This window comes from Lycorma delicatula, chromosome 4 (genome assembly GCF_047948215.1).
Source record: "Lycorma delicatula isolate Av1 chromosome 4, ASM4794821v1, whole genome shotgun sequence".
NCBI lineage: Eukaryota > Metazoa > Arthropoda > Insecta > Hemiptera > Fulgoridae > Lycorma > Lycorma delicatula.
The window spans coordinates 18,206,202-18,233,620 of record NC_134458.1 but is presented as its reverse complement, the minus strand read 5'-3'; the positions used below and the strand labels follow the sequence as shown (position 1 = coordinate 18,233,620).

Here is a 27,419-nt window from a genome sequence, read left to right as displayed (position 1 = left end):
CATTAACTATTTGAAACTGGAACCGCAGTGAAAGTGTATAAAATAGAATCGCTATCTATAATAGGAAGAATGTACTACGTTTTATATACACTTCATTTTAAAAGCAACCAGTTCTGTAAATTCTTCCTATTATATTATGTAATTTATAACATCTTAATTTTATTTGGCTAAAGATGGTGTAAAATTGAGAAGTGCTATCAACACTAGAATGCATGTTATTTTACTAATTTGGTGTTTGTACAAATAGATTATTTGTTAATATTAAAATCCCAAAATTATAATTTACGGTTATAAATACTAACAAAAGTAGAAGTGTAAATTTATGTGGTTTTACATAAAGAAATATTACAAGCATATGAAAATATGTTCAAAGCCCACCCACCGTTAATTAACTGTATTAGAATTGTTACCCGATATGGTACTTACAAGAATAACTACTTATTACAGAAATATGCTGTAAACATACGCTTCTGATGACATGGCTATTAGAGTACTAATGTAGTTAAAATAGCTTCCTACATAATTCAGTTTATTATTTTTCTTAAAATGCATCTTGGTAAGCTTATAATATTGTTTACAGCTTAAGAATGCTTATTTATGAATTAGACAGATTAATCAATGAATCTAAAAATAAAATAAATTAGTCACATGAAACTTGCCTTTACTTAACTGATTACAATGAAAGACTGAAGAGTGCAAGAGGATAGTAACAATTAGTTATTGTAACCAATTTTTTATAAATTTTACATTATCCCACATGCCTTGACCAGATCAGTATCTTTCAATTTCTAATTGAAGTGAAAAGCTAAAACTGCTCACTGCTATCATCAAGTAAATTAATCGATTTTGTGATACCATATTGTTATTAGCAGGCTTACAAAATTTGAGGGCTTTTGTCACAGTATACACATCATCAGATGAACATTCTGCATTTTACCTTCTTGGTATAGTAACTTGTGACATATCTTTTGTTAAAACTTTTGATAAAACATAGAAAATACTTTGTAAATATTATACGATATTAATATATTGTAATAGAGTAGAGTAATACTTTTTTCCTCTATACTGAGGAGTGTGATCAAAAAAATATTTGTTGATTTTCAATTAGTAGTTATTTTTCCTACATTTCTCTTGTAATTTATCTTTAACTGAGAATGATTTGGGTTTGGATATTTTCTAATTATATTTTTTCAGTAAATAATTCTTGGAGTACTGCAAGGAGATATATTTGATTTTTTTGGAGATAAATTTACAGATGGCACTATATCAATAAATTTCAATTTTTTCTTTGAAGTTTATTGCAGAAGTTCAGATTTTAGCCTTATTTATAAACTTCTGGAAGGAAGTGACAGAAACAAACATAGCTACTATTCCAACAGCCTGTTTACAACAGTCGGTAATGGCTTTTATTAGGCATACATCAAATTCTGATATCTTTAGAAAAACTTTTAAGTTTTATTTTACATTTTTCTTTTAATATAGAAATTATTACAAATGATAACAGATAACTCTTTTTACGGCATTCTATTTTCGGAAAATATTAAATAAAAATGTAAATTACAAATAGATCCCGACTCTGAATAAAAACTTTCACATTATTGAACGTGCTTTGACTGGAATTACACAGCAACAATAAAGACAATGTTTTACAAATGAGCTACTCCCAGATTAATATAAAATATTTAAATATTAATCATCTTACTCTAAATAATAAAAAAAGATACAATCTTTAATTATCACAATGTAAAAAAAATGAGGAAAGGTAGAAATATTTCATGCTAAGTTATTAAAATATTACCATTATTATTATTATTTTCATATCATCAGTAACAATATAAATAAATGCAACAATTTATAGCTATTTTCAGCAAAATAAGAATAAATGTATTTGTGTAAAAATCTTACTTTTATGACATACATTAATCCATAATGTAAATAAAAAAAAAAAAAACATTCACAAACACATCAATAATTCTTTCTCTCTTTATATATATATATATATATATATATATATCACTGAATATTAAAAAATGAATACATGGACAAAAATAATATTTTCAAATTTATATAAAAATATCTACAGAAATACAAATCAGACTAAATTTGTTGTTCCTCTACATAATTAAAAATGTACTACTTAATCAATATACCCACACTGTTCTCAACTATCAATTTAATTTTAGTTATCAAAATGTAAATCATTTACCCTTTAATACCTAATGTTAAAAAAAAATAATTTTATAGTATAAAAAAAAAGTTTACACATTTTCTTTTAATGTTATATACTTAGTACCAGGACATATACATTAATATATGTATATTATATATATATATATATATATATATATATATATATAAACATTGTGACTAATATAAATTTCAAGTCTGATAAAAAATAAAAAAGTAGACAATGTGTTAAAAATTGGTTATCACAATGGTACAATTAATTTACAGTACCTAACTTATATAATAGTTTTTTTTGTATATATTATTTATAAATATATATTTTTATAATATTTATATATTAAAATTTGTCTAATTAATCGATCATAATATAAAAATGCAGCTTTTAAAATTGGAAGAAACCACCACTGAAAAAGAGTATTTTAACAGAAAGAGGAAGCTGTTCAGATAGTTGTCATGTGTCATGTAGTGCAGAAGTGGCTTCAAGCTGTCATTAACTGTTTGGCAGTGGCAGTTATCTTGATGACAATGCTGTCATCTCAGCCTCCTTAATAAGACTAGGTAGTATCTTCATCACCTAAGTGATGTAAATCAGCATAATTCACAATGGCACGATGCAAGAATTCATACTGAGCCTGGAAAATAAAAAAAAACCATTATTTAATTAGTTCCTGATCTATTTTATTAATCAGTACCTATATGGTCTTATAACAATGGTAATACCCAGAATCAAAAGAAAATAACTAATCACATGATTCCCACTTTTACAATCAACCTAATTAGTTTGGAAACCATTAGACATTTATAAGCTGCCTTTCACTTACTATTGTTTTTTTTTTTAATAAAATGCTATTCGAGTGTAAAAAATGTAACAGCAACCATCTAAAAATATTACATATTAGACTTTACTATCTTTTCCTCTGCCCTTGCAGCTAAAATTCAAGACTTGCGGGTGTGGAAAGGTTGCACAAGGAGCGACCATCAGGCTCATTACGATGATTGACAATGGCAGACATCGTGTAATAGGGCAACCCCTGACTCGAGGATGGAGTGTGAAGGGAAAGGATCCCCAGTTATTCACGGAGGGCCTTGATTTGAGGAAGGTTAATGAGATTACAGTGGCAGAAGGAAAGGCTCAATTATCAGTGGATGAATTGATGAGGGCTTGTGATGGTCTCCTACCCTGAAGGTATTACAGGGCTGGTTGTCCACCTGTTTAATGGTGGAATGAGGAGATCTCAAGGAAACGCAGCCAATACCTAAGGGCCAGAAGGGAAATTCAGCTGACTTATTTCCACTCAGCTACGGAACATTGTAAGGTACTTTACAAACAGAGAAGGAGGGAGTTACAGAAGCTCATAAGGGAATCCAAGCAGGCTTGATGGCGCAAAATTATTGATCGAAAAGGATCCATGGGGGAGACCATACAAAATTACTGATAAGTATGCTGTGAGACCTAGAGAGGGTACCCACTGCTATGGATGTGGAAGCAGCCCAGCACATCACTGATAGATTATTTCCACATGGAGATGGGGTTCCAGCGACTATTTCAGGTGAGATAGTGGATCTACCAATGTTCACGAAGGAAGAATTGATCATGGTGATGGAGCGCATCCCTCGTGACAAGGCCCTTGTTCCTGATACGTTACCGAACCTTGTGATTAAGTTGGCAGTCTGAGCTAATATACATGTATTTCTCAACGTTCATAATACCTGTCTGGGAAAGGGGGTATTCCCCGAAGCGTGGAAGGCACAGCATCTTGTATTGTTGCTGAAACCTTGAAATGATCTGGCACTTCCATCATCTTATCGTCAACTGGCAATAGTTAATACATTGGAGAAAATCATGGAGTGTATGCTTCAGCAAAGGCTGGTTCGTGCAGTGGAGGATGCAGGAGGCTTCTTGGGAGAGACAATATGGTTTTCAAGCTGGCAGGTCTGCACTTGATGTGGTGGAGATGATAGGCACGGCTCAGACGTATCTTGCAGAGTGTAAAATGTGTGCATTGGTGGAGTTGGACATGAGAAATTCATTCAATTCCGTTTCTCACGTTGCCATTGCAAATGCTCTCCGGAATCTGCAGGTTCCTGCATATCTGTGAAAATTATTATTGTCATACTTAAGGGACAGGTGACTGACTTATACAGCAGAGAATGGCACAATTATAAGGACCATTGATTGGGGTGTGCCACAAGGTTCGGTCCTTAGACCAACCTTATGGAATACAGTATATGATGGAGTCCTTTGAATTTCACTTCCGGAAATTCATAGCAGACGTTGCTGTAGTCGGCTATGCAGATGACATAGTATTCGCAGTCGGGGTTACAACAAAGAGAGGGATTGTGGACAAAATTCAGGCTTTGTGTACTAGGATCAGCACTTGGATGGCTGGGGTTGGCCCCTGAAAAGACCGAGATAGTCCTTATCACCTCCAAGAAAAGATGTCAAACACTGTCATTAGAACTGGGAACCAGTCATTGAGCCATTTTCGTACATTTTCATAAAAAGTGAAGCGCTGTTCAGCAAGTGGGTGTCCCATCGATGCAAATAAATAGTAGTCAGACAGAGCCAAGTCTGGTGAGTAAGCCACATGTGAAAGTATTTCCCAACTGAACACCTCAATCTTTCCTTGATCGATTTTGCTGTGTGTGATGGTGCATTATCATGAAGCAAAATTATTTTATGTTGCCTTTTTTGATATTCTGGTTGTTTTTCACACAATGCTTGATTCAGATTGATTATTTGTTGTTGGTAGCATAGAGTATTAATGATTTCGCCAGGTTTTAGAGCTCATAATAGATCAAACCCTTCTGATCCCACCAAACACAGCATTGTCTTCTTTCCATAGCATTTGGCCTTGAAATCAATATCGATGGTTCACCTGGAGTTACCCATGATCTTTTACGCTTAGGATTCTCAAAATATATCTACTTTTCATCACCTGTCACAATTCGATGGAGAAATGACTTTCTTTTGTACCTGGCAAGTAGCATTCTGCAAGTGGTTTTTTGGTTTTCTTGCTGTCTTTCATTCAGTTCATGTGGAACCCATTTTCCTATCTTCTGGATCTTTCCCATGGCTTTCAAATGTATGAAGATGGCTTCTCATGTTACATTTAATTGATCTGCGAGTTGTTTTTTGTCTTTATCCAACAACGCTTGCAATTCGCTATCTTCAAACTTTTTTGGTGGTCTTCCACGTTCTTCATTTCTCACGTCACAATCACCGCTTTTGTATTTTTTTTTAAACCACTCAAAGCACTGTGATTTACCAACCAAGAGCATGCTCACCATAAGTTTCGACAAGCATTCAATGTGATTCTGAAGCAATCTTCTTTAAATGGTAACAGAAAATCAATGCTGTCCACAAATCATAGTTTGTAGGTATAAAACCTGACTTGTTCAATGCTAATTAAAACTATGCTGTTGTATGAAACTTGTGCCGTTGGAGTTGAAAATATTTATCAGCTGTCAAAGAAAGGAAATGGCGCCAATGATGCGGTTTGACAGTAACTACATTGATAGCTAGGGCCATCTATGGGCAAATTCCAGTTTCATATTTACACACCTGGTTGGTACCCATAGAAAAAACTATTAATATAATAAAAAAAAAATTAATACAAATCCTGAAGATCCTTATTTACTGAAAATATTATTACTATTATAAGAAATATAAATGAACAGGATTATTTTAAATTTGATGACAAATATTACACCCAGGAAAACATTCTGCCGATGGGTTTTCCTTTGTTATCCATTTGATCTGAGGATTATTTATAGGAATTTGAAAGTAAAGTTGTTTACAGGATAACTCATACGCATGATATTTTATTATGGATTAAATATGTTGATGATATTTTTGTGGTCTATAATCCAGTTATAAGTAATGAGCATTTAATAATTTTGAACAAATTAAACTCCTACTACAGTGGATTGAAATTTACCTTTGAAATTGATAACAAAAAAAAGAAAAAATATTTAGATGTTAATATTGAAATTAATAACAAAAATAATCAATCTATAACTTTAGTATAGAGGAAACTCACATCTAAGAAAACCACTATATATAAATGTTCAAATCACCCACGGTCACACAAAATCAGTACACACACATGATAAATAGAGCAATTAACTATACAAAGTACAATGAAAATAAAAATAAATTTAACAAAGAAATAGGTATTATAAAACAAATTGCCATATATAATGGTTATGATAATACTTTAGTAGATAATATATATAATAAACAAATGTCAAAAATTAAAAATAATACACATTTAATAACATTAAACAGCACACAAAAAGCTGACAATGTATACTTAAAATAGTTGAACATATTACAAAGGTTTATGATAATAATAATAAATTTAAACCCTTGTATCAGACAAATAATCACATAATAAAATACCTAATAAGTAATAAACATAATGATTCATCTGATTTATATTTTTTGAATGGTATTTATAAAATTGAATGTAATGATTGTGACCATAAATATACAGGAAATACCACTACATTCTTTAAGGCTAGATTCTTGGAACATTTTAGAAATTATAAAAAAAGGTAAACTGGGTTTCTCTAAAGTATCTGATCATTTGATCAAGATAAACATACAATATCTGATATTAGGATAAATTTAAAAATATTGAAAATTAAAAAATATAATACGAATACAAATAGTAAGGGAATAGACATTTTAGAAAGATACTTTATATATAAACATAAAAATAAATTTAATATGATCAACCTTCAGACAGAATATTAGGATAACAGTACTTTGAAAGCTGCAGTAGATGGCACCACCAGATGGTGGTGCATCTACATTTTGATAGTGATGTATAATTTAATATATTTCAATCAGTGTAGCAAAGTAAGTTCAGTTAAATAGACAACATACACAATTGCTTTAGTTAAATTATTTTAATCTGATTTTATGCCTGGACTTCATATATGTAAACATTTTTACAATTTAATTTTTAATGTTAATTTTAATTAATTTTTCAACATTTTAAATGTTTTAACTTTTAAATAAAATAAATAAATGTATGATAAGTTATTATACTTTATGAAGTTTGTAATGTAATTTGATATGAACATAATATGAATATGTAATGCAGCTGATGATGTGAGTAAATTGTGGAAGTGCTTCTGCATATATAGTGGAATAAGTAAGTCATCCTACTACTTTATTTATTCTGTACTTTGGTTGATCAAATAAAATAAAATATTTGTATATACTACATAGTATGATTCTTAAAAGAATTGATTTAAAAAAAATAAATATATATATATATTTTTTAACAAAAATAATAACAGCTGATCCAATACGGTAAGCATTAAAGTACAATGTACAAAAATTAAACTTTTTTATAAAAATATTTCATCATTTGATAAATTATTGGAACAAAAATTTGGAAGATAAATATTTTAGTAATGATTTTCTAAGCTTTACGATGAATTAAATGATCATCTAAACAAAACAAACATGGGATTATTCACGATAGAAAAGGGTTAAAACACAGAATGTTCACTAAAATTAACTCCAAAACTAGCAATTTTATTTAAGCATTTCATTGGGTCAATGAATAGTAACAGCCAAGACATACTTTATTTTAAACCAGCAAAAGCTGGTTTAAAATAAAAAAAACTCGTTTATAACAAAGGACAGTGTTTGGTAAGCTTTGTCTTTAACTGTAATAGTATAAAACCTATGATGTAATTTTCAATAACCACAATTTTAAAAGCTTATTTTTTATATTTTACTCCCATTTTTTGTGTTTTGCTGCCATAAAGTGCTACATTTAATAAAAATACTGTGAAGTTTACAGATTCAAAGACAATCAAAAAATTCAAAAATTGAAATGATTGGGCTTTAACATATGAAAAATCATAATCTAATTTGCAGTAATTTAGGAATATTAATTATTTATATGCTAAAATAGCTAGATAGGCAAGTAAAATAACATTCTAGTACTATGCAGAATACATTCAAGGTACTTAAGAAATAAATAATTAATAAAAAGTATACTGATACATCAGTCCATTCACAGATACATGCATCACTGACAAAAAAAATAAACCTGTAATGATCGAATGAAATCAAAATAAGCGAAGTCTGATATGTTCAAGAATATGATGTGTAGCTGGAATCCTTTGCATCTGATTCTTTAGTATATCATAAAAACTTTAAGTTACAAAGGCAAATTTACCTAACTGATGTACAATCTAGACAGTTGTAGTAAAACAGAATTAACACTTTCTTGTATCTCCCAGTATAACAAAAATAGCTCTTTGTATGTGAACAAAAAACATGTCAGATATTCAAATTTTGTTCATATTTGTGAATAAGCTTAATGACTAATTCCAAATAAGTAACAATCATATAAAATACAAAAAAAAAATCCTTAGAGATATCCCTTCACTGAAATGTTGTTCTACAATATTTTATGCAGGTTATTTTTACAATATTAAAAAAAAATATACTAAATTACAGGAAGATCTTTACGTAATTTTAAAGAGATCAAAAAGAAACATCAAATTAATAAAAGAAAAACCTAATTACTGAAGTTTGATTTATCTATTTCTGATTCTTAAATGTATCAGCATAACTTTCTTTCACAAAAAAAAATCACCTAGTTTGTATGTGTAATTTTTATGATTTCCTTAATTCACCCATCTTTTATCATTTTACAATCCAAATAACAAAATTCTATACCTTCTGGTACATTATGTCTGCGTACCTTAATGTAGATGAAGGGTCCTGAATACGACAATAAACTGCATTTTTGTGCAACTTAATGATTCTACAAAAACCTGTAACATCTCAGGAGGTAACATGTTAGAAATAAGAGAGCATTAAGTAATAATAAAACAGCTGAAGCCACTTAAAAAGAAAAAGTTATTTATACATTATGGACTACACAAATGTGCTGCTGTAACTGAAAGCACTATTTACACATGGTTTCAACATCTTTATTAAGGTTTTGAATAGACGAACCAAAAATATTATTTACCAACGAACTTCGACTGCAGAAGAATACTTTTCAAAGAGCAAACAAAATTATTTACACAAAGATACATATAGATAGATAAGATAAGATAGATATGTTAACAATTTGTGATACGGCTAATAATAAAATTTACATGGAGGCTATGATTGAGGAATTATATTGAATCAATCTGTCGGCCAATAACTAAAGAAGTAACTTATGAAATCTTAACTAATAATTTGAACATAACAAGCGAGTAAGAATAGTTTTCTCTGCATTTACAGAACAAAACACCTGTAAAAAGAGTTACTGATTTGGACAGAAATTCAAGTTTATAAAATGTTTATCACTCAGATTAGTCGATGCACGTATCTTCCTATCAGAGTCCCAGCTTTACTTGTTAGGCACTTCAGCCATATGCTTACTGTGCAGCCACTGAACAGGAAAAAACATCCTTAAGTCAGTTTACAGGCAGCTACCTGATGAGATACCAAGGACGCACTGGATGTGTTCAGGTCCTGACATCTTTGCCATACAGAACCTACCAGGGTTCTATATGCAAAGAACTTGTAATTTGTTTTAAGAGATCACATATAAAGAAAAGGAATTAAAAGAAAAGGATGATTTACCCATCAAGGTAGTCTACCGTCTTGTCCAGGATCTTAATTAACAACTTAGTAATGTATTATTACATCACTAATTAATCTAAAAACACAATGTTATGAAATGTAGCATTACAATCACAAACAATACTTAAATACCTACAGTACTTAATCTATTTAAAATACTAACATATGTCTGTATCATCCCTTGACGCTGTGATCTTAACTTTCGAACTGCAGTACATATATCGACTCTTCTTTCTATGCGTAACTGCTGAACGAGTATGCTGAGGGCAACAAACATGGATGAGCGATCAGAACCACAGTGACAATGAACAAGAACTGGAGCTGAACTAATATCACCAATCGGCTCATTCATACCATTCGAATTAGAATGACCCTGAGTTTGATCGACCAGCTCTAATAACCCACGTGTCACCTCGGGCACCTCACCTTCAACTGTCGGCCACCCATTGTACTGGTATTGAGTCACCACCATTTTATCTTCAGTCTGAAAAAAATCATGCAAAAAAGTTAATAAATCAACTTATGAGATCGCTAAAAATTAAATAACAAAATTTATAAAAATGTATCTAAGTGTTTAGATACAAATCATAAATTTACTACTTTTCTAATTTTTCTGTAGTTATATAAGGAAATTGTTGCTATTGATAAAAAATATAACCTATCCCTACATTTTTTTTCATTTCATATTTTTTCTTCATTGAAACCAAAACTATAGATACTGCTCACAAAATTCTGTATGCATGTAAGCATGTGTATATAAAAACATATACAGTTCAAAAATTATATGAGACAGATTTTATATTGACCAAGACCAAATGCCATTTAGTGGAACAAAATCTATAGGTCTATTTCTTAATTTACTATCTAGGTTCATGCTAAGCATCCAGGAAAGATGACACCATGTCACTTAGGTAGTGCGAAACTGTTATCGCATTTGCACTATGGGAAATGAGCAAATACAAAATTCTACAGATTTCTTTAAGTGTGCAAATTTCTTGGGAAAACTGCATGTAAGAACAAGTGTGTAGAGATATTCAGATAGTTCACATAGCTTGAAAGTGTGTGAAGACTAAAAAGTATGATTATCTCTGATAATGAAGACAGACTTGGAAGTCCAATTTTTGCTTGCAAAGTGGATTTCATTGTCAAAGCATGAGGAAAAATTCAAGATCACTGATAAGAATGACTGCAGATAGTTTTGGTGTTAACTGTTAGTTTGTTTAATCTTAATTAAAGGTCAATTCCATATTTGTGCTATTGTGAAATGACCACAGACGTAACCATATGCAATGTGCAAGAGATATATTTCTTGTGTGCTCATGAGAAGAATGCACCTCAAATAAGCCATTTGTAGAAATAAAAACTTATTGAATTTAGTTGTGGTATAAGATGAAACTAGACTTTTTTATAACCAAATATCAAAAGACTGATAGAAGTCATCAAAATCACCAAATAGAGCTCTGTGTAACTATCTTTCATAACGCAGTTTAGATTTTTTCTGAACTGTTCACAAGAAAATTCATCTTAAATACTTAAAAAAGTATAAAGCGGTGCTTCTACAACAGCAAAGGTGCTATTCACCCTGATTTTATCTGTGGAAACAAATTTAGCATTACACTGTGAAACACTTACGCAGGAGAACTCACCATATTCAGGGTGAATGTTGGAACCAAGCAATTACTTCCTTTTACAAGACAATACACTGGCTCACCATGGTGAAGTTACCCAAGAATGTCTACTCAAAAACAAGTGTGCGTCCTCATTTATCCACCTGATTCTCCAAATTTATTTCCCTGCAATTATTTCCTCTCTCCATAATTAAACTTACCATTGAAAGGGTCTTCTTTTAGAATCAGAAGACATAAAACAAAATAACATAATCTCATTGCCACACAAAACAAAGACTTTTTTTGAGGCCACTATAAAAACAAGACTTTTTCAAGTGGTTTTTCCACTTTGCTAGATTTTGTAACTTGTAGTTACAAAAAGGATGGACTTTGAATAAAATACTGGTAATATGCATCTACATTAATTCCATTATTTATTCACTGGAATGTGCATGTCCTACAACAGCCATATACTAAAAGCTGTGATAATTTTAATATTGTGTAACATGTCAAGAATAGTTTAGCTTATTAGCAAGAAGTTTACTATAATAGCTGATGTTGTATTAAGGGAGACAAACTGAATTAATAACACTTTTAAAAAATTGGATAAGGGATGTGATTTAATTAAAATGCTATTCATCTGTATAATTTTTTAATGAGATACAACTGGAAATTACATAAATGAAAAAATAAATAAATAAGCACTCCTAAAAATAAAATTTATATATATACATACATATATAGTTACTTTTTATGATTTTTTTTCTAAATGAAATATTACTAGGATGGAAATCTTTTAGTGTCAAGAAATAACTAGTTTTAAAGAGAGGATATCAATTTTTTTTTTTAATTTGTTTATTTTCAATTAACTGAGAATTTGAAAATTATGTTGGCAATGAAATGTGTTTTTTAAGCATTTTAATAAGAAATTATCACAGCTTTCTGTGAAGGACATCAAAAAAAAAAAAATCTAAAAAAATAAAAATGAAATCAGCTTGTATGGTTTAGTGTGTAGAATATTCAAAGAAACACTAATAAAAATATATTAAAAAAAAAAAAAAACTGCTTTCGAGATATACAATGTATATACAATTCAGTTAAAAAAAGTTATGAGATTTATGCTTTTTATGATGATGCATGCAGTACCATGTAGTTTTATTTACAATAATGGTAATATAATATATATGTAAACAATACTCTTTTACTGACCTATACTATAAACAATATATTATATACCATTTAAAATATATACTCAAACATTCATTATTACATATATTTATAAAGAGAAACTTACACCAGGTGTAATTACTGCACAGTGTACTTGAACAAAAAATTTTATACACTGGAGGCAGGATTGCACCAGACATAGGCGAGCAAAATTTTTTTCTCAACAATACATATTTGATTTTTTTTTCTACAAAGGAAGAGAATTTTAATGTGCATTAAAATTTATCAGAACTATAAAACAAATAAAAATTCAGTGCAAGATGGCATATGCTAACTAGTAATAGTGACAGTGTTCATTAAGATAAAATCAATAAACATTACAAAACTGTAATTAAAAAAAAATGAAGAAATTTAAAACAGAAATACATAAATTTATCTTAAATAGCATCTGTAAAATTTACAGGAAAACAATATTAAGAAAACTTATAACAACTTTTTATAGGACAAATATGAAAATTTATCGAAGTACTTTCAACAAATGCTACCATCAGGGACAATCAAAATGTCACTTAAAAATTAATTAGTTTATACTTAGCATAAACTAAAAATTAAATAGCAGGAATAGCAAATGTCATATATGCTTAGTTAAAAATTATGATCTGATTTTTTAACAGTTAGTTTTTTCTTGGTTTTTATTATTTCTAACTTCTTAATACTTTTTACATGAGTCTTACTTTTCTTTTTTAACTATAGTTATAAAATATTTCATTCTAAAAAAAAATAGAAATAGAATATTATTTTAAGTTTTCAAGTATGATGATAAATGTTTTAAATAGGTATAAGTAAGTACATAATGACGTCAAACCTTAATATTTGTTACACTCAGCTCTCTCCTGGTATAATAAGGGCAACTTTCACTCTGTATATATTTCACTCTAACATGATCATGCAACACTTCATCATCAGGCCAATACCGAGGACACTTCTTAACCCCTTCACCGAGCTGGAAAAATAAACATGTAATTCAATTAATTATAACAGACTAGTTATCATAATCTATTTCTAAGCAATACTTTCAGTGAAAAAGACAATATTACAAGCTACTTCTGTACCCAATTTTTCATATCATCAAATAGAAATTTTAATAAAGTTGAATAATGAATAACAAAAGTTTGGGAAACAGTATTCCAAATTTAAATAAATTTTTGAATGAAACCTAGGAACCATAAAATTTCTTATTTATTCTGACCAGACACAATGGTAAACTAATATGAAAAATAAACTGATGGGCAGTCCTTACTTTACATAAGCAAGAAGAGGGTGAGGGTTTACAAAACCTTTATGTGTGAGGTTGAAGGGTTTAAGTTTAAGCTAAGGGAAAGAAAAAAAAAATCAAGTTTTTTTCAAATTAATATTCACGAAGAAATTAATTACCCCTATAATTTTTATTTAAATGTACTTTACTGTTTACCAAAAGCATTTTAATAATTAATGAAGATAAAGTTGCATATAAGTATTACAGCTCAGAAGTCTCATGTAATTTGTTTATTAAAAGGAAAAGATTATCTGATGCACAATATAAAATAGCAATTTATGATTAGCCTAAGTGCCCTGTATTTCAAAGTGTGCATTGTGTGCTGGTAGCTAACTTGAAACTAAATGTTTTAGATTTGTTTTTTGCTCATTATTTACTTATTTAAAAGTCAAGTTGCCCCTCTCCAACAGATATACAGATACACACACACACAAACAACAAAGATGCCATCAGTTAACTGACTGAAACCAATATAAGGGATTTGCGTAACGGTGTTACAGTGTAATTACTGTTTGAAATCACACTGTCTGATTTAATGGATGTGTTTTAAAATCTTAAATGCATATTTTTCATAAAGATAAAAATATGTTCCTATAAAATGTATTTATTTTACCCTATAAGAACGACTTACAGTAGTGCCAAACTATCTGCGTGCATGGCCAGGCTGGCTGAGTGATGGACTGGCAGGAGAGAGGAGTCTCTCTTCCAAAAACATCATGTTGACTATCTGTCAGTAAGATACTTTCATAGTGTCTCATTCGAATTATATAAGCAATGACTCACCACAGTTAACGTATTATTATATCTATCATATTATTATTATTACATCATCGTATTTAGACTAATATTTATCTAAGGATTTGTGATGCGATGACTAATGTCAACACATAGTAGGGATGACCAAATACTGTTTGGTGACTAATGTTATAATTAATTTTTAAATAACCCTCCCCCAAATATCTCCTTATAAAACCACAAACAGATTGCATAAATTAACAGTCTTCAACCAAGCATTGCAAAGTTGTATACGATCATAAGATTTTTATAATCTTTCTGTAATAAATGAAATAAAATGTTGTTATGATAGTGACTTTACGTTCACAAAAAATTTTATGGTAGTTTCGTTGGTAGTAATTTAATACTTAAAAAGTTTGTTTGTACAAATTTAAAAAATGGACGACGGCGTTCAATCGAAATCGAAAGGACACATCATTCATAGTCAAGGCAGAGAAATTATTTCTAATATTAATGAAGGAAGAAGCAGATAACAAGGCTGTGACATTTCCTTTATCAAAAGCTCAAGGAAGAACTGCTGCAGCATGTGGTGTGTCGGACTGTGTGGTGACAACAATTAATAGTGAACTGAAAAAAATAACAGATAGTGGTGACAACAAAACAAAACATCTTTCAATGCCGAAAACATGACTGACCTTTAAAAGGCATTCTTACAGGACTGGATGACTTCAATAAATGTACGATAAGACAAACAGTTTATAATTTTCACCTGCATAAATATTGCCTTCCTATAGTGAAAATTCTATTACAAGAGCTATGAGAGAGTATTAACATTTAAGGGCAGAAAAGAAGTTTGAAATGCATTCTGAAGGATCTTTGCTTAAAATGGGGAAGGACCCAAAATAACAGAAAACCATTAATCCAGAAATGCCAGAAGTTCGAGAACAAAGAATTTTTATCTGAGGGCAATAAAGTGTTTCAGAAATCAAGTATGACCCATAATTTATCTTGATGAATCGTACATACTTAGCAGTCACCTTAAAAATCAATTGGGGTCAGACAATTCCAACAATGGTGTCCAACGTCCAATCTCTCAAGGGTACAATAACACTGATAAACAAAAAAAGATTTTTTTAATGTTTCTCTAAGTGTGATACCATTTCTTGAATTGCTTTTTTGCGTAAATTACAACTCTGTAAATATAATTTTTCTATCACCCTTAGTTTTAAATAAATTATGTTTTAAAAAAATTAAGGGAAAATATAGTTAAAATCTGTAAAATTTATAATTTTGCATATTTGAAAATGATTTCACTGATGCTTTTCTTTCATAAATAGCGTCAGGAACATCCCGAATTAATGTCCAAGAATAATCAGCTAGCATATTAGTATTCCATTCCCATTTATAGCAGCTTTCCATCACTGAAATTTCTTGGTAGAAACGCTCATCGTTTTCGTCACTTACGTCTCTGAGGTTGTTCGGGAAAAAATCCAGATGTGAGTGGAGGAAATGTATTTTCAAAGACATATTACATCCTACAGCTCTGTATGAAGTAAGAAGTTGATTAACAGTATCCTGGTAATTGCTGAATTTTTGTTTGCAGAGAAAAGTTTTGCAAACTTTTTTAAATGAAGCCCAAGCTGCACTTTCTACATTATTTAACATCAAATAAATCATCTCTGACCAACTCTCTTATTTGAGGACTAACAAATATTTCTTCTTTAATTTTTCCTTCACTTACATTCGGAAATCTCTGCCTGATGTACAAAAATCCAGGACTATCCTTTTTCATTGCTTTTACAAAATTTTTCATTAGTCCTAGCTTAATATGAGGGGGTAAAAGTATTTTTTTGGGTTCAATTAAGGGCTCATGAATAATATTTTTCCCATTTGGAGTTGTTTAGTTTCATCCACTCTTTGGTAACATAAGGTTTATCCCTGGCTCAGCTGTCCCATTCGCAAAGAAAACACATGTACATAGCCTAACTGCATGCCTACCAAAATAGCTATGACTTTCAAATCACCACACATGTTCTAACTATGTTTTTTATAATTTATTTTTTCAAGAACGTCTTTCATCACATTGTATGTCTCTTTCAAATTAATACCACAAAAGATTGGTATTGAAGGATATTTCTTACTGTTGTGTAGTAGAACCACTTTTAAACTATACTTGGACGAATCTATGAAAAGGCGCCAGTCCTCAGGATTATGAACTTGTCCTAAGTGCAACATAAGCTCATCAATATTTATGCAAGACACCAAATTATTTTCATCAAGTACTGAGAAAGTTCTTTTTGTCGGCTACAAAAGCCTGAAATTTTTGTATTTTTTTGAAGTAAATTCCAACTTTGCATTCTTATTCCTAACAGTTTAGCTTGACTTTTTTTATAAATTTAAATCCCTAACCAAGTCATTTAATTCACCTTGTGATATAAGATGTGGCATATTGGAAGATAATTCAAAATCAAAATCATTTTTGTCTTCTTTAGTACTGCCTGATTCTTCATCACTGCTTTTGAAACATACATTTACAGGTGGCTCAGGAACTGGAATAATTTCACTGTGAAGTACAAGCCTGATTGCAGATTGCAATGAGGGATATTTCACAGTATGTTTAAACTTTTTAGAAATTCCAGACACACTTGTTAAACAAAAGTAAAAATCAGTTACATGATCCTTTAGTTCATGTTAAACCATAGGTACACCAAATGGCAAAGCCTTCTGTGTACCTTTCAGCCATCCTCTTAAATATACAGAACAATTAGTGCACAGTATATGAGGAGCCCACATCTTATCCTGATCACCAATGTTTACACTGAAAGTACAAATGATATGCTTTTTTAATTAAAGGTGTAATTTTTTTCTGTTTGGTTCTATTATATACAAATTTGATTTTAAGCTATACTAACTGGTAAAATTGCACAAACTTAGATTTTACCACTATATCCTTGATGAAGTAGTTCAAGAGAAGAGTCATGATATCTTAAGACTGCTGCCATATCATTCAGACCTCAATCATCAGTCAGTATGCATCAAAAGCATATATAGTACACTGAATACCGTACAACAGTAATGTTTTAGTGATTTCAAAATGTATCAAATGATTGTTAAAAACAACCAATTGAATTCAATGATTGCAGACAGTTTGTTGCTCTGTTTATTAAAGTGTTTAAATTAGAAGCATTAAATTAATTTTTTCATGGATTCAATGATCTCTTTTTACAAATATCAATTACTTGCTCAATTACATTTCAGTAACAGTTTTAAATTCGTTTTCAAATAATATTTTTAATAAAATACTAAAACACCTTTTTATTGTTAAGGTTCACATTTAAAAAAATATATAATGTTTTCATTCATTTATATGTTTAATGATATTATACATCATAACCTTTTTTACTAAAGTGTAGGCATAACAGTAATAATAAAAGCTGGCTAGATAAGAAAATTACAAAATCTCATCAGAACACTGGTGACATATGTCAAGCAAAAATCATTCATTCATTCTTTAACTGAATATTAGTTTTATTATCACTTGCACATGTTTTCAGTAAGAAATTCACCCTGCTGTCTAAAATTAAATTCCACCAAATCAACAAGTTTAACTTTTAGTGCTACATAATCCATACGCTGATTAAATTATTCTTACTATAATGTTTACTATATTATACTATGTTTACTATATTTCTTACTATAATGTTTTAGGTTGTATAAAATAAAGCCATTAAAGAATTAAAATACCAATAAACGCAAGCATTTTTGCCTTTTTGTAAAAACTGATTTTTGCATTAAAACTTACATCAGAAAGCATGACAAGAATGACAATACTTTGTTCAGAGACCATTCTCCAAAAATCAGCGAAAGTATTTTCCATTGGATCTTGTGTAATTATGAATGACTCAGAGTTATCATATCCCTAGAACAAGTTAAAACATAGCATTATCATCAAAGTCATTTATTATAGTCATTTAAGAAGAAAATTAATGAACAAAGATTCTATCATGTATTCGTTTAATACACTGAAAATCTAATTTCAAATGATCCAAATCTTTGTTATAGATAAGAACTCAGTACATATATGTTGTAATGTATGCATGATAGATGTACTTTGCAACAATGTTCTCTCATAATCGGCAAGTACTGTTAAAAAGTAGACAACAAACAGTTTTAATTGTACGAACAATCATCTCATTTCTATTCATTCTAGGCAAAGAACCACATAGCAAAAATTAGGTTAAAACAACAGTAGTAATTGTTAGTACAGGGTGTCCTATATAAAATGCAACCCATCTATTTCAGTAGGTATATTTAAATAAAAAAGGCATTTGTAAGTTATTAGATTAAATATTTTATTTCCAAACTTTCCAATACCTTAGCTTCTAGAGTAAATGCTGGAAGTGGCCGCCATCTTCATGTATACAAGCTTTCACCCTTTTCACTGTGTTTCTTGCAACTGTTTTCAGAATTTTCAGGTTGATATTTAAAACAGCTTGTTGATGTTGACCTTCAGTTATTCAAGTGTTTGTGGTTTGTTGCTGTAGGCTTTTTCTTTGAGGTAACCCCAATATGGATCTCAAGTATAAAGGTGAGACCCATTCATTAATTTATTAGTTACAGTGAATAAACTTCTTTTAGAGATTTGATTAATATACTTACAAAGTGTATCAAACTTGTTTAACAACTGATACTAATAGGACAAACACAGCTATAAACAAAAGTAAAATGCCACTAAATGTGAACAGACTGTCAATCCAGTCTACATAGTCAAAAGGTTTAGTTAATCAGGTCAGTTTAGACCAGAATATACTTTTTTAAACAGATTTTGAAGAAAAAATAATAAACAAAAATATAAAATTTAACTCCTTTACAAGCAATATGTAGAAAATCAAATTATTATAAAAGTCCAGTGTTTCAGTATGTTGTAAAACCCATTAGCAAGTGAAGTTTTTAAAAATTACATATTTACTTCGATGTAAATATTTCACTGTTATAAAAGAAACCAGTTAAACAGTTATTTAATTAATTGTCAATAAATATATTCACTTATATTTATTTAGATAACTTCACAAATTTTTTTTTTTGTAATCAAAAATTAAGTATGAAATAGTAAAACCTAAAAATCACTTTAATCCATAGTTGATCGAATGGCTAAATTTCTCAGTAAAACTATGTGGTAGCTGTTCTGTAGCTACCGCATAGCTGTGAATCATACTTAATTTGGGTATAACGAAACATTTTTTAAACTTGAATTTAAAGTTTTTTTATTTATGAATTCCAACAGAAAAAAAGCTTTACCAATATCAGTGTAGGAAATCAGAAATATTTATAAAATATGTTAACAGTGTCTTTAAATATGTTATTCAGAAAAAAAAAACTAGGATTTTGGCAATATAGGGAAAAATGTGGCAGCTTCCCTGACTGACACACAGTCCCCTGTGGCCTTTACCTGATATTAATAATGCTATGATGGTCACTGGTAACAAACAGTATCAATCAAATCAGTTTTTTATAACCTTCTATAGGCACCATTGGTCAGTACTTAATTGTTTATTAATGGTAAGAAACAGGCATGGTTACCGCTCATATTTTACAATCCTTAAAAACACGTTTTCTCCTTTCACTAAGGGATATTGGACCTAAAAGTTAATTTATCATCTTTTTTTTTTTTTATTCAGTCTTACAAAATTATTATTTACAAGGAACAATATTTAAAAATGATTTTGTTAGCTACAACACACTTGCATGTCTATTACAATTACAACTACAACTATTTTTCCCTCATTCCTTGTCGATATAAAAAACTTCCATTCTGACTAGAAAAACTTACCTTACAGATAAACTATACTGATAATCAACAATGAAGTATGATAAAATACTCTATTTTACAGCCAATAATGAGCCGGAAACCAGTGACTGATATAGTTCATTTTTATTTATCTTTTATTAAAAAAATAATTAAAAAAAAGTCAGTTTTATTTAATTTGCAATGTATGTTTAATGACATAGGAAAAAAAAATTTTTCATGATGGATAACATTTTATATGGATAGTAGTATCTCTTCCACGTTTAACGATTCAAAAAAAGTTTTATGTTTCTGATTTTACGAAATTTGATACAGTTTATCCTACATACAAAATATTCAGTAAGTTGATCAATGTGCATACATCATGTATAAATGAATAAATTATTTTATACGAGTGAAAATTTTAATTAAATAGAATCCATTTAACAAAGAAACTAATAATGAAATATAATAGACATTTATTATAGTATAATAATAAATCCATTTTCCTTCTTTTTCCTTTTTTGTACATTAAGTACAGAGGTTGAGATAGCAGATGTGCATCACGGCAAATAAAAATTACTTATATTTGCATACAATATTGATATCCCAAAAGCATTTTTCAATTAATATACGGTACAGCAATAAAACTGGGTTTGTTGATATTTAAACTGACAACTGAAGATTAATTAAATCCACACAACACTTACGATATAAAAATTTTGGTTATGTACACGTTATTTAACAAGCACTCTCCTCATGCTATACTTCAACTTTTAAATGAAGGTATTATGTTAGTTATTCAACTTTTGTAAAAAGATAGTTATTATTTAGTATAATATTGATATTACAGAATATAGGTTGTTTGATTTTAAATTTATTATTCTTTAAAAAGCTTAATTAGTACTGGAGGCACTATTTTGAGGTTAACTGCTGTATTTATCTGCTGTGTTATTACTGTGTGAACAATATGTGATTTTCATTATAACTTATTATTGGAACAGTATAAATTGTTTAATAGTGGGCTGATTAATTTTTCACAGTAATTTTCAGAATTAAATTATTAAAAAAACCCTGCCAACATAGCTAACACATGTAGTGTAAGCAAAATTTCTACCAAGAAAACTTACACAACAGAATGTGTTAAATGTGAAGTATGGTTTCGTGTGAAGAACGCAAGAACTTAAATCATTTTGCAACTGAACTGAAGAAAGATGGTCATGTGAATACTGTGAAGATGAGGTTATTATAGAAGTTCCAATACCTGAAAATCAAAGCAAATTACTCTGAAAGACATTATGATCAAGCTTTTACAAATGCGTAAAGGTATGAGGAATTATTGCAGTCTATGGAAATCCAGTAAAAAATGAATACTCTCTTTAAAAAGTGAGGTTGAGAGTCTTCAAGAAACTGTGGAGAATCAAACTACAGTTAAAGATAAGCTACTTAATATTGTGGAAGGTTTCCAACAAAGAGAACAAAGAAAAACAAATCTCATCATCCTACGAAAAAAGGAAGAGGCTGATAATAGGATCGATGAAACAGAAGTTAGGAAAATCGTGATTGCAGTAGCTTCTCCTGAAATGACTCAAGAAACAAAACAGATTTATTGAATTGGAAGGCAAAATAAGACCTATTAAAATCATAATGTCAGATCCTACCTTTGCTAAACAAGTATTAAAAGGAAATAAAAAACAGAAGAAAAATGCCAACTTCAGAGGAATATGCATAAATTCAGACAAAACTCCAATTCAACTACAAGAATTTCATAGGATACAGGATGAACTGAAGGTTAGAATGGAAAAGGGTGAGTCCAGTCTTGCTATCAAATATTATAACAACATTCCTAAAATTATCAAAAAACATGTAGATATGAACCCTTTATTGCATGTGCTATATGTTAATATTAGAAGCCTCCAGAATAAAGTAGATGATTTGAAAACAGTAATATTCAACAAATCCCTTGATACAATTATTTTAACAGACACCTGGTTATACTTACATGAAGCGGATACTTACTGTCTTTTACACTACAATGGTTTTCTTTCATGCAGGGATCACACTCATAGTGGAAATGTATCTGTTTATGTGAGGGATTCAATTTTGGTCGAGCCTGTGCGTAACGAATCTTTAGCTAATAACAACTACCTTGCGATCAGACTGATGAGTGAGGATTTTTTTGTATACGGATTATATAGACAACCAAGCTCTTGTATGAACTCATTTTTTCTCAAAGCACATCTGCTTAATAAATATAAGTACAGTCTATTTATCGAGGATATTAACATTGATATGTGCAAAGATAACAGCTTAACATTGGACTATTGTGAGACACTTGGTAGTAATAGTTTCAGGATTTTGAATACTAATGATAAAACTGTCTGACCAAAATCAACCCCCAGAATATCAACCAGATCAGTCATGATCATGTTTTTTTCAGATATAATCAAGAGATTGTGATATTACACTTGACGATAATCAAATATCAGATCGCAAAATAATGTTTCTTAAATTATTGTGAGTGGCTGTAAGGTCTACTAAATGTAAACAAGAATACTGTAAAAGAAAAACCCATTTCATACTGTTTCACACTAAATTCATAGTTCTACAAAAAAAAAAATTAAAACAAAATAAGAATGAGCAAACAGCATCATATTCAGGTGCAATTTGATAACAGTGATGGATCAATCCACAAGCAATGAAGAATTACAAACAAAATAGTCATCCCGTCAAAAGAAAATATGCATATAATAAAAAATATCTATACAGATAGCAATAAGAAATTAACTGATAATAGGGATGTTGAAGTATACTTTAACTAGTGGCTTTATTAATAATTCAAAAAACTAAAATGAGTTCAAACTAATTTGAGCTCCACTCTTATAAAGTGCTGCTCAACACCTTTGTATCTGCTGAAAACAACACCCTGTGAAATTAATAAAACTATAAATAAATTAAAAAACAATAGTTCCCCTGGTGATGACGGAATTAAACTAAAAGTTACAAAGAAAATTAAAGACCTAGTTGTACCTATTACTTTAAATTTAATAAATAAATATTTCAAGGAAGGCACATTTCCAAATTGTTTAAGGAATGTCAAAGTCTTTGTCATTTACAAATCTTCATCAACCTTTCAAGCCAGTAACTATAGACCAATTTCAGTTCTATCAGTAATGTCTACGATATTCAAAACAGTTAAAGTCAAGATTACTTAGTTATTTGAGGGATACTCAGTTCAGCTCTCTTTAACATAAGACATAAGGTTTCTTTGACATAACATAAGGTTTCTTGAACAGGAGAAATACACAAACTGCAGTTGCTTCTCTTATGGAATTTATCTACACAGAGGTTGTGACAATAGAAACTTGGTTACTACCTGTTTTTTGGATCTTCAGAAAGCTTTCAATGTTGTTGATCATGGAATATTGGTTGAAAGACTGAGTGGTATTGGTAATGCTGGTATACCGCTAGATCTTTTTAAAGATTACCAAAATTGCAAAACTTAATCTGTGGCAGTAAATAAAACTACAAGTGGAACTGGAGTGACAATAATAATAATCAGTGGCATCCCACAGGGTAGTGTTCTGCGCCCTATTTTATTTTTAATATATATTAACAAACTAACAACAATGAGATTAATTGGAAATCTGACCCTTTTTGCTGATGACACTGCTTCTTTTATTCTGGATCTATTGATACTATCTACACAGATGCTCAACAAGATCTGTATATTATAGATGATTGGACTAAAGTTAGCAACATTACGCTCAAAGAAGATAAATGTAATTACATGATGATTTTTAACAAAAGTTCAACACAGCTCAAAGTTTGCATATTATCAACATTGCTATTAAAAAAGTCAATAATGCTAAATACATGGGACTAACACTGGATAGAGGCTTGCAATATGATAAACACATAGAAGCCATACACGCAGCAAAATTAACAAATTTATTCATCCCTTATATCATGCTTCACATCTACTGAACCAAATTCAAGATGTAGTATGCTTATATTCACTCCATGTTGAATTATCTTGCAGCTTTTTGGGGGCAAAGTTCTAAGAAGAACATTAATAATATGAAAGTGACACAGAAAATAATGCTAAAGGTGTTATGTTGTAAACTTTATGGGACTCGTGAATTTTACAGAGCTTAGATTACTACTGATCTGTGATATTGTTAAACTGGACAGTGTAAAGTTAATTCACTTATTGTGAATAATCTAATATATATTGATAATGCTTTGAAACAAAACTGTGACATCTGTGACATTCAAAATTACTATACAAGGACACATTCAAAACTTTTATATTTTGCCTAGTGCAAAGAACATGAACAGGAAAATAATTACTGTTGAATGGCTGTACAACGGTACAATGAACTCCCTGAAAACTTTAAATCATTAAATATTTATAATTTCAAAAAGTCTGTGACAAAACTCCTGTTGAAAAATGTAAAGTTGATTTGTTTCTACCATTTTGTGCACACACACACACACATTTTTTTCTTTTGTAACCTGTTGTAAACAAAATGTTTTTTTTTTTGGGTTTATTAAATAAGTAAAAAACTAATAAAGCTAAATTTTATGTGGTCTGCAAACTCAATGAACTTAGATAGTAAAAGTTACAAAGGATTGACTGAATAAGTCTGAAGACATCAAAATTTAAAAGGGCTTTTATTTGGAAAAGAAATCTACTTATTTGGAAAGTTTTATTTAGAAAACGAAAATAAATTCTTATAGAGTGTAGTATTTGTATCAGGTAAATATGGACTATACAAAAATCGGAAAGACATGAAATGAAATATTTAAAAAATGTGGTATAAGAAAACTTTGAAAGTTAGATGGGGTAATACAATACAAATATTCAATAAAAATTAGGGACAGTCTAATTTATACATGGTCGTGGTATCTGTAAATAACATAGTCAATCAGCCATGAATAATATGTTCAGGAAGGGCTAGTCGCTTTGACTCTAAGTGATTATATAAGGTAGAATGTAACCAAACTGATATCAGAATGAATAAAACAAATAACTCGGGGAAGTAGAAAGAACGTAGAAAATAAAAGAAAGGTTAGCAGAGAAAAGTAAAGAATGGAGAACAGAATCAATCTAATTAAAAAAAAAACCATTTATAGTACCTCAATGAAGGAAGCATTAATGTATGTGGAGTGATCTCTTGTTAACACTGGTGTGAGAATTACTCTGTTTCTATCGTAAGGAATAATTTGATCGCTTCTGTTTTTCTGGCAATTCTCCTCACCAATTCCAACATTTGTTGACTTTCTTTCTTCTATCACCTGATTCATTCTCTGTAATAAACAATTTATGATTTTAAGAGATTACAGTTATACCAAAACTCTCATACAAATTTGTATACCAAAAACAAAAGTAAAGTACAGTATGCATACTTTGGCTTACCCTAAGAGATCTTTTATTATCCTCTAGCTAGGCTAATGCAATATAGTACAATTAAATTCCACTTGGGTACAATAATAGAATTATGATTTCAATGCCTCAGTTAAATCATCTAATACACACATAAATCACATAGAAGAGACCTGCTGGTACACTAATTTTACTGTTAAGAATATGAATGTGTATTTTTATTTCTACAATACATATTATTAATTAAAAAATAAAACAGGGGACAAAAATTGTGATCCTTTTATTGCCTGGCATTCACTAATGGAAAATGTCAACTGGGAACAGGTTTCTCCTACCTTATATATTTGTGGATTACATCAGGTTGTAGTATTAACAAGAGGTTCAGTTTTATGCATTAGGAATCTCAGCTTCTACTCAGGATAGGAAACAGAGCCTGGAAACAAGCCCACAGAGAGAATCATGAAGAAAGCATCTGCTCCATCTTTGTAGGACTGCACAACCAATAGGTGGTCAAACCGATTTCCATGGTAATTCACCTACAGAGAAATAATCAAAGACAAGGAATGTTTAAGAAATATATTGTGTTTTAGTATTCAGAATAGTCCAAAACTATGTGCACATAGTATGAGCAGAGACATATATCTTGGGTAATATAAGTGGATTTATGATTAGAGTAACCCATAGATTACAATAATCACAACAAATTCACAAGAAATGTGTTTTTTAAATGTTGATGCGGTCATACCAGAATTTTTTTCCAGATATTTCAATTTTACAGACTTCTGTAGCAAAACTAAAGAAAATAATTCATAAACATTGAAAATGTCTGAGCCTAAATGTGTATGAAATAAAATACAACAAATATACCTAAGGCAAAAGGAAAAATGAAATTTGAATAAAAACCACCTAACGGTATACAAGGCTAATTTCAACCTTCTTTATTGTATTGTCTCTTTCTGTCTTTTATTTCCATAATTGTAATAATTTTAGGTGAACTAATACAAGAATGTACCTAATGTGACCTAATACAAGAACAGCATCATGAATGCTGTACAAAGCAAGCTGAATTCCTTTAAGTAAGAACCATGCATTAAGACATGGACAGAGGAAAATTCCTCCCATAATAGCTATTTTTGTATTAACAATGCTATTTTAAATGATTTTTAATATAATTTTTTAACTTTATAAAGATATCAGTTAAAAACAAATCTCTTTTTCAACCAAATTTATCTCAACATATTAAAATATAATTACCTCAAATTCTTCTTCTAATTTTGATTTTTCTCGTCCATTTTCAAGCTGTTTTAATTTTTCTACAGCTGACTTTAATTTTGATGCTTTCAGTTCTGTGTCACCAAACTGGGCGACTTCTAAAAGAGCTCGATAAACAAAAATATATTGCTTCTGGAAAGAAAAAAAAAAAATCATTCAAAATACTACATCAGACATTTTTCTAGTCCCTAATATTCTTAATATTTATTTGAATATTTCAATGTAAAATACTACTATTTTTATGGTTTTTTTTTTAATGACATGGATTGATATTGCATTCTGTAACAGATAAAAACATCTAACAATTTCCACAAATTTGAAATATTTTTTTTAGAATTCATAACAAA

At 29.8% G+C, this 27,419-nt stretch overlaps 1 protein-coding gene across 1 annotated transcript in view; it reads right to left on the bottom strand.

Annotated features, from left to right (window-relative positions):
- Positions 1-2,411: 2,411 nt before the first annotated feature.
- Positions 2,412-27,419, bottom strand: part of Ptp69D (Protein tyrosine phosphatase 69D) — a 196,680-nt gene continuing 171,672 nt past the window's right edge. Inside the window, exons 22-27 of the mRNA XM_075362423.1 lie at positions 27,055-27,204; positions 25,554-25,724; positions 18,429-18,545; positions 13,442-13,579; positions 9,966-10,286; positions 2,412-2,819 (exon numbers count right to left, since the gene is read on the bottom strand). Of these exons, the coding sequence (XP_075218538.1) occupies positions 2,742-2,819; positions 9,966-10,286; positions 13,442-13,579; positions 18,429-18,545; positions 25,554-25,724; positions 27,055-27,204 (975 nt within the window). The 3' untranslated portion in view covers positions 2,412-2,741. The remainder of the gene's footprint in view (positions 2,820-9,965; positions 10,287-13,441; positions 13,580-18,428; positions 18,546-25,553; positions 25,725-27,054; positions 27,205-27,419) is intronic.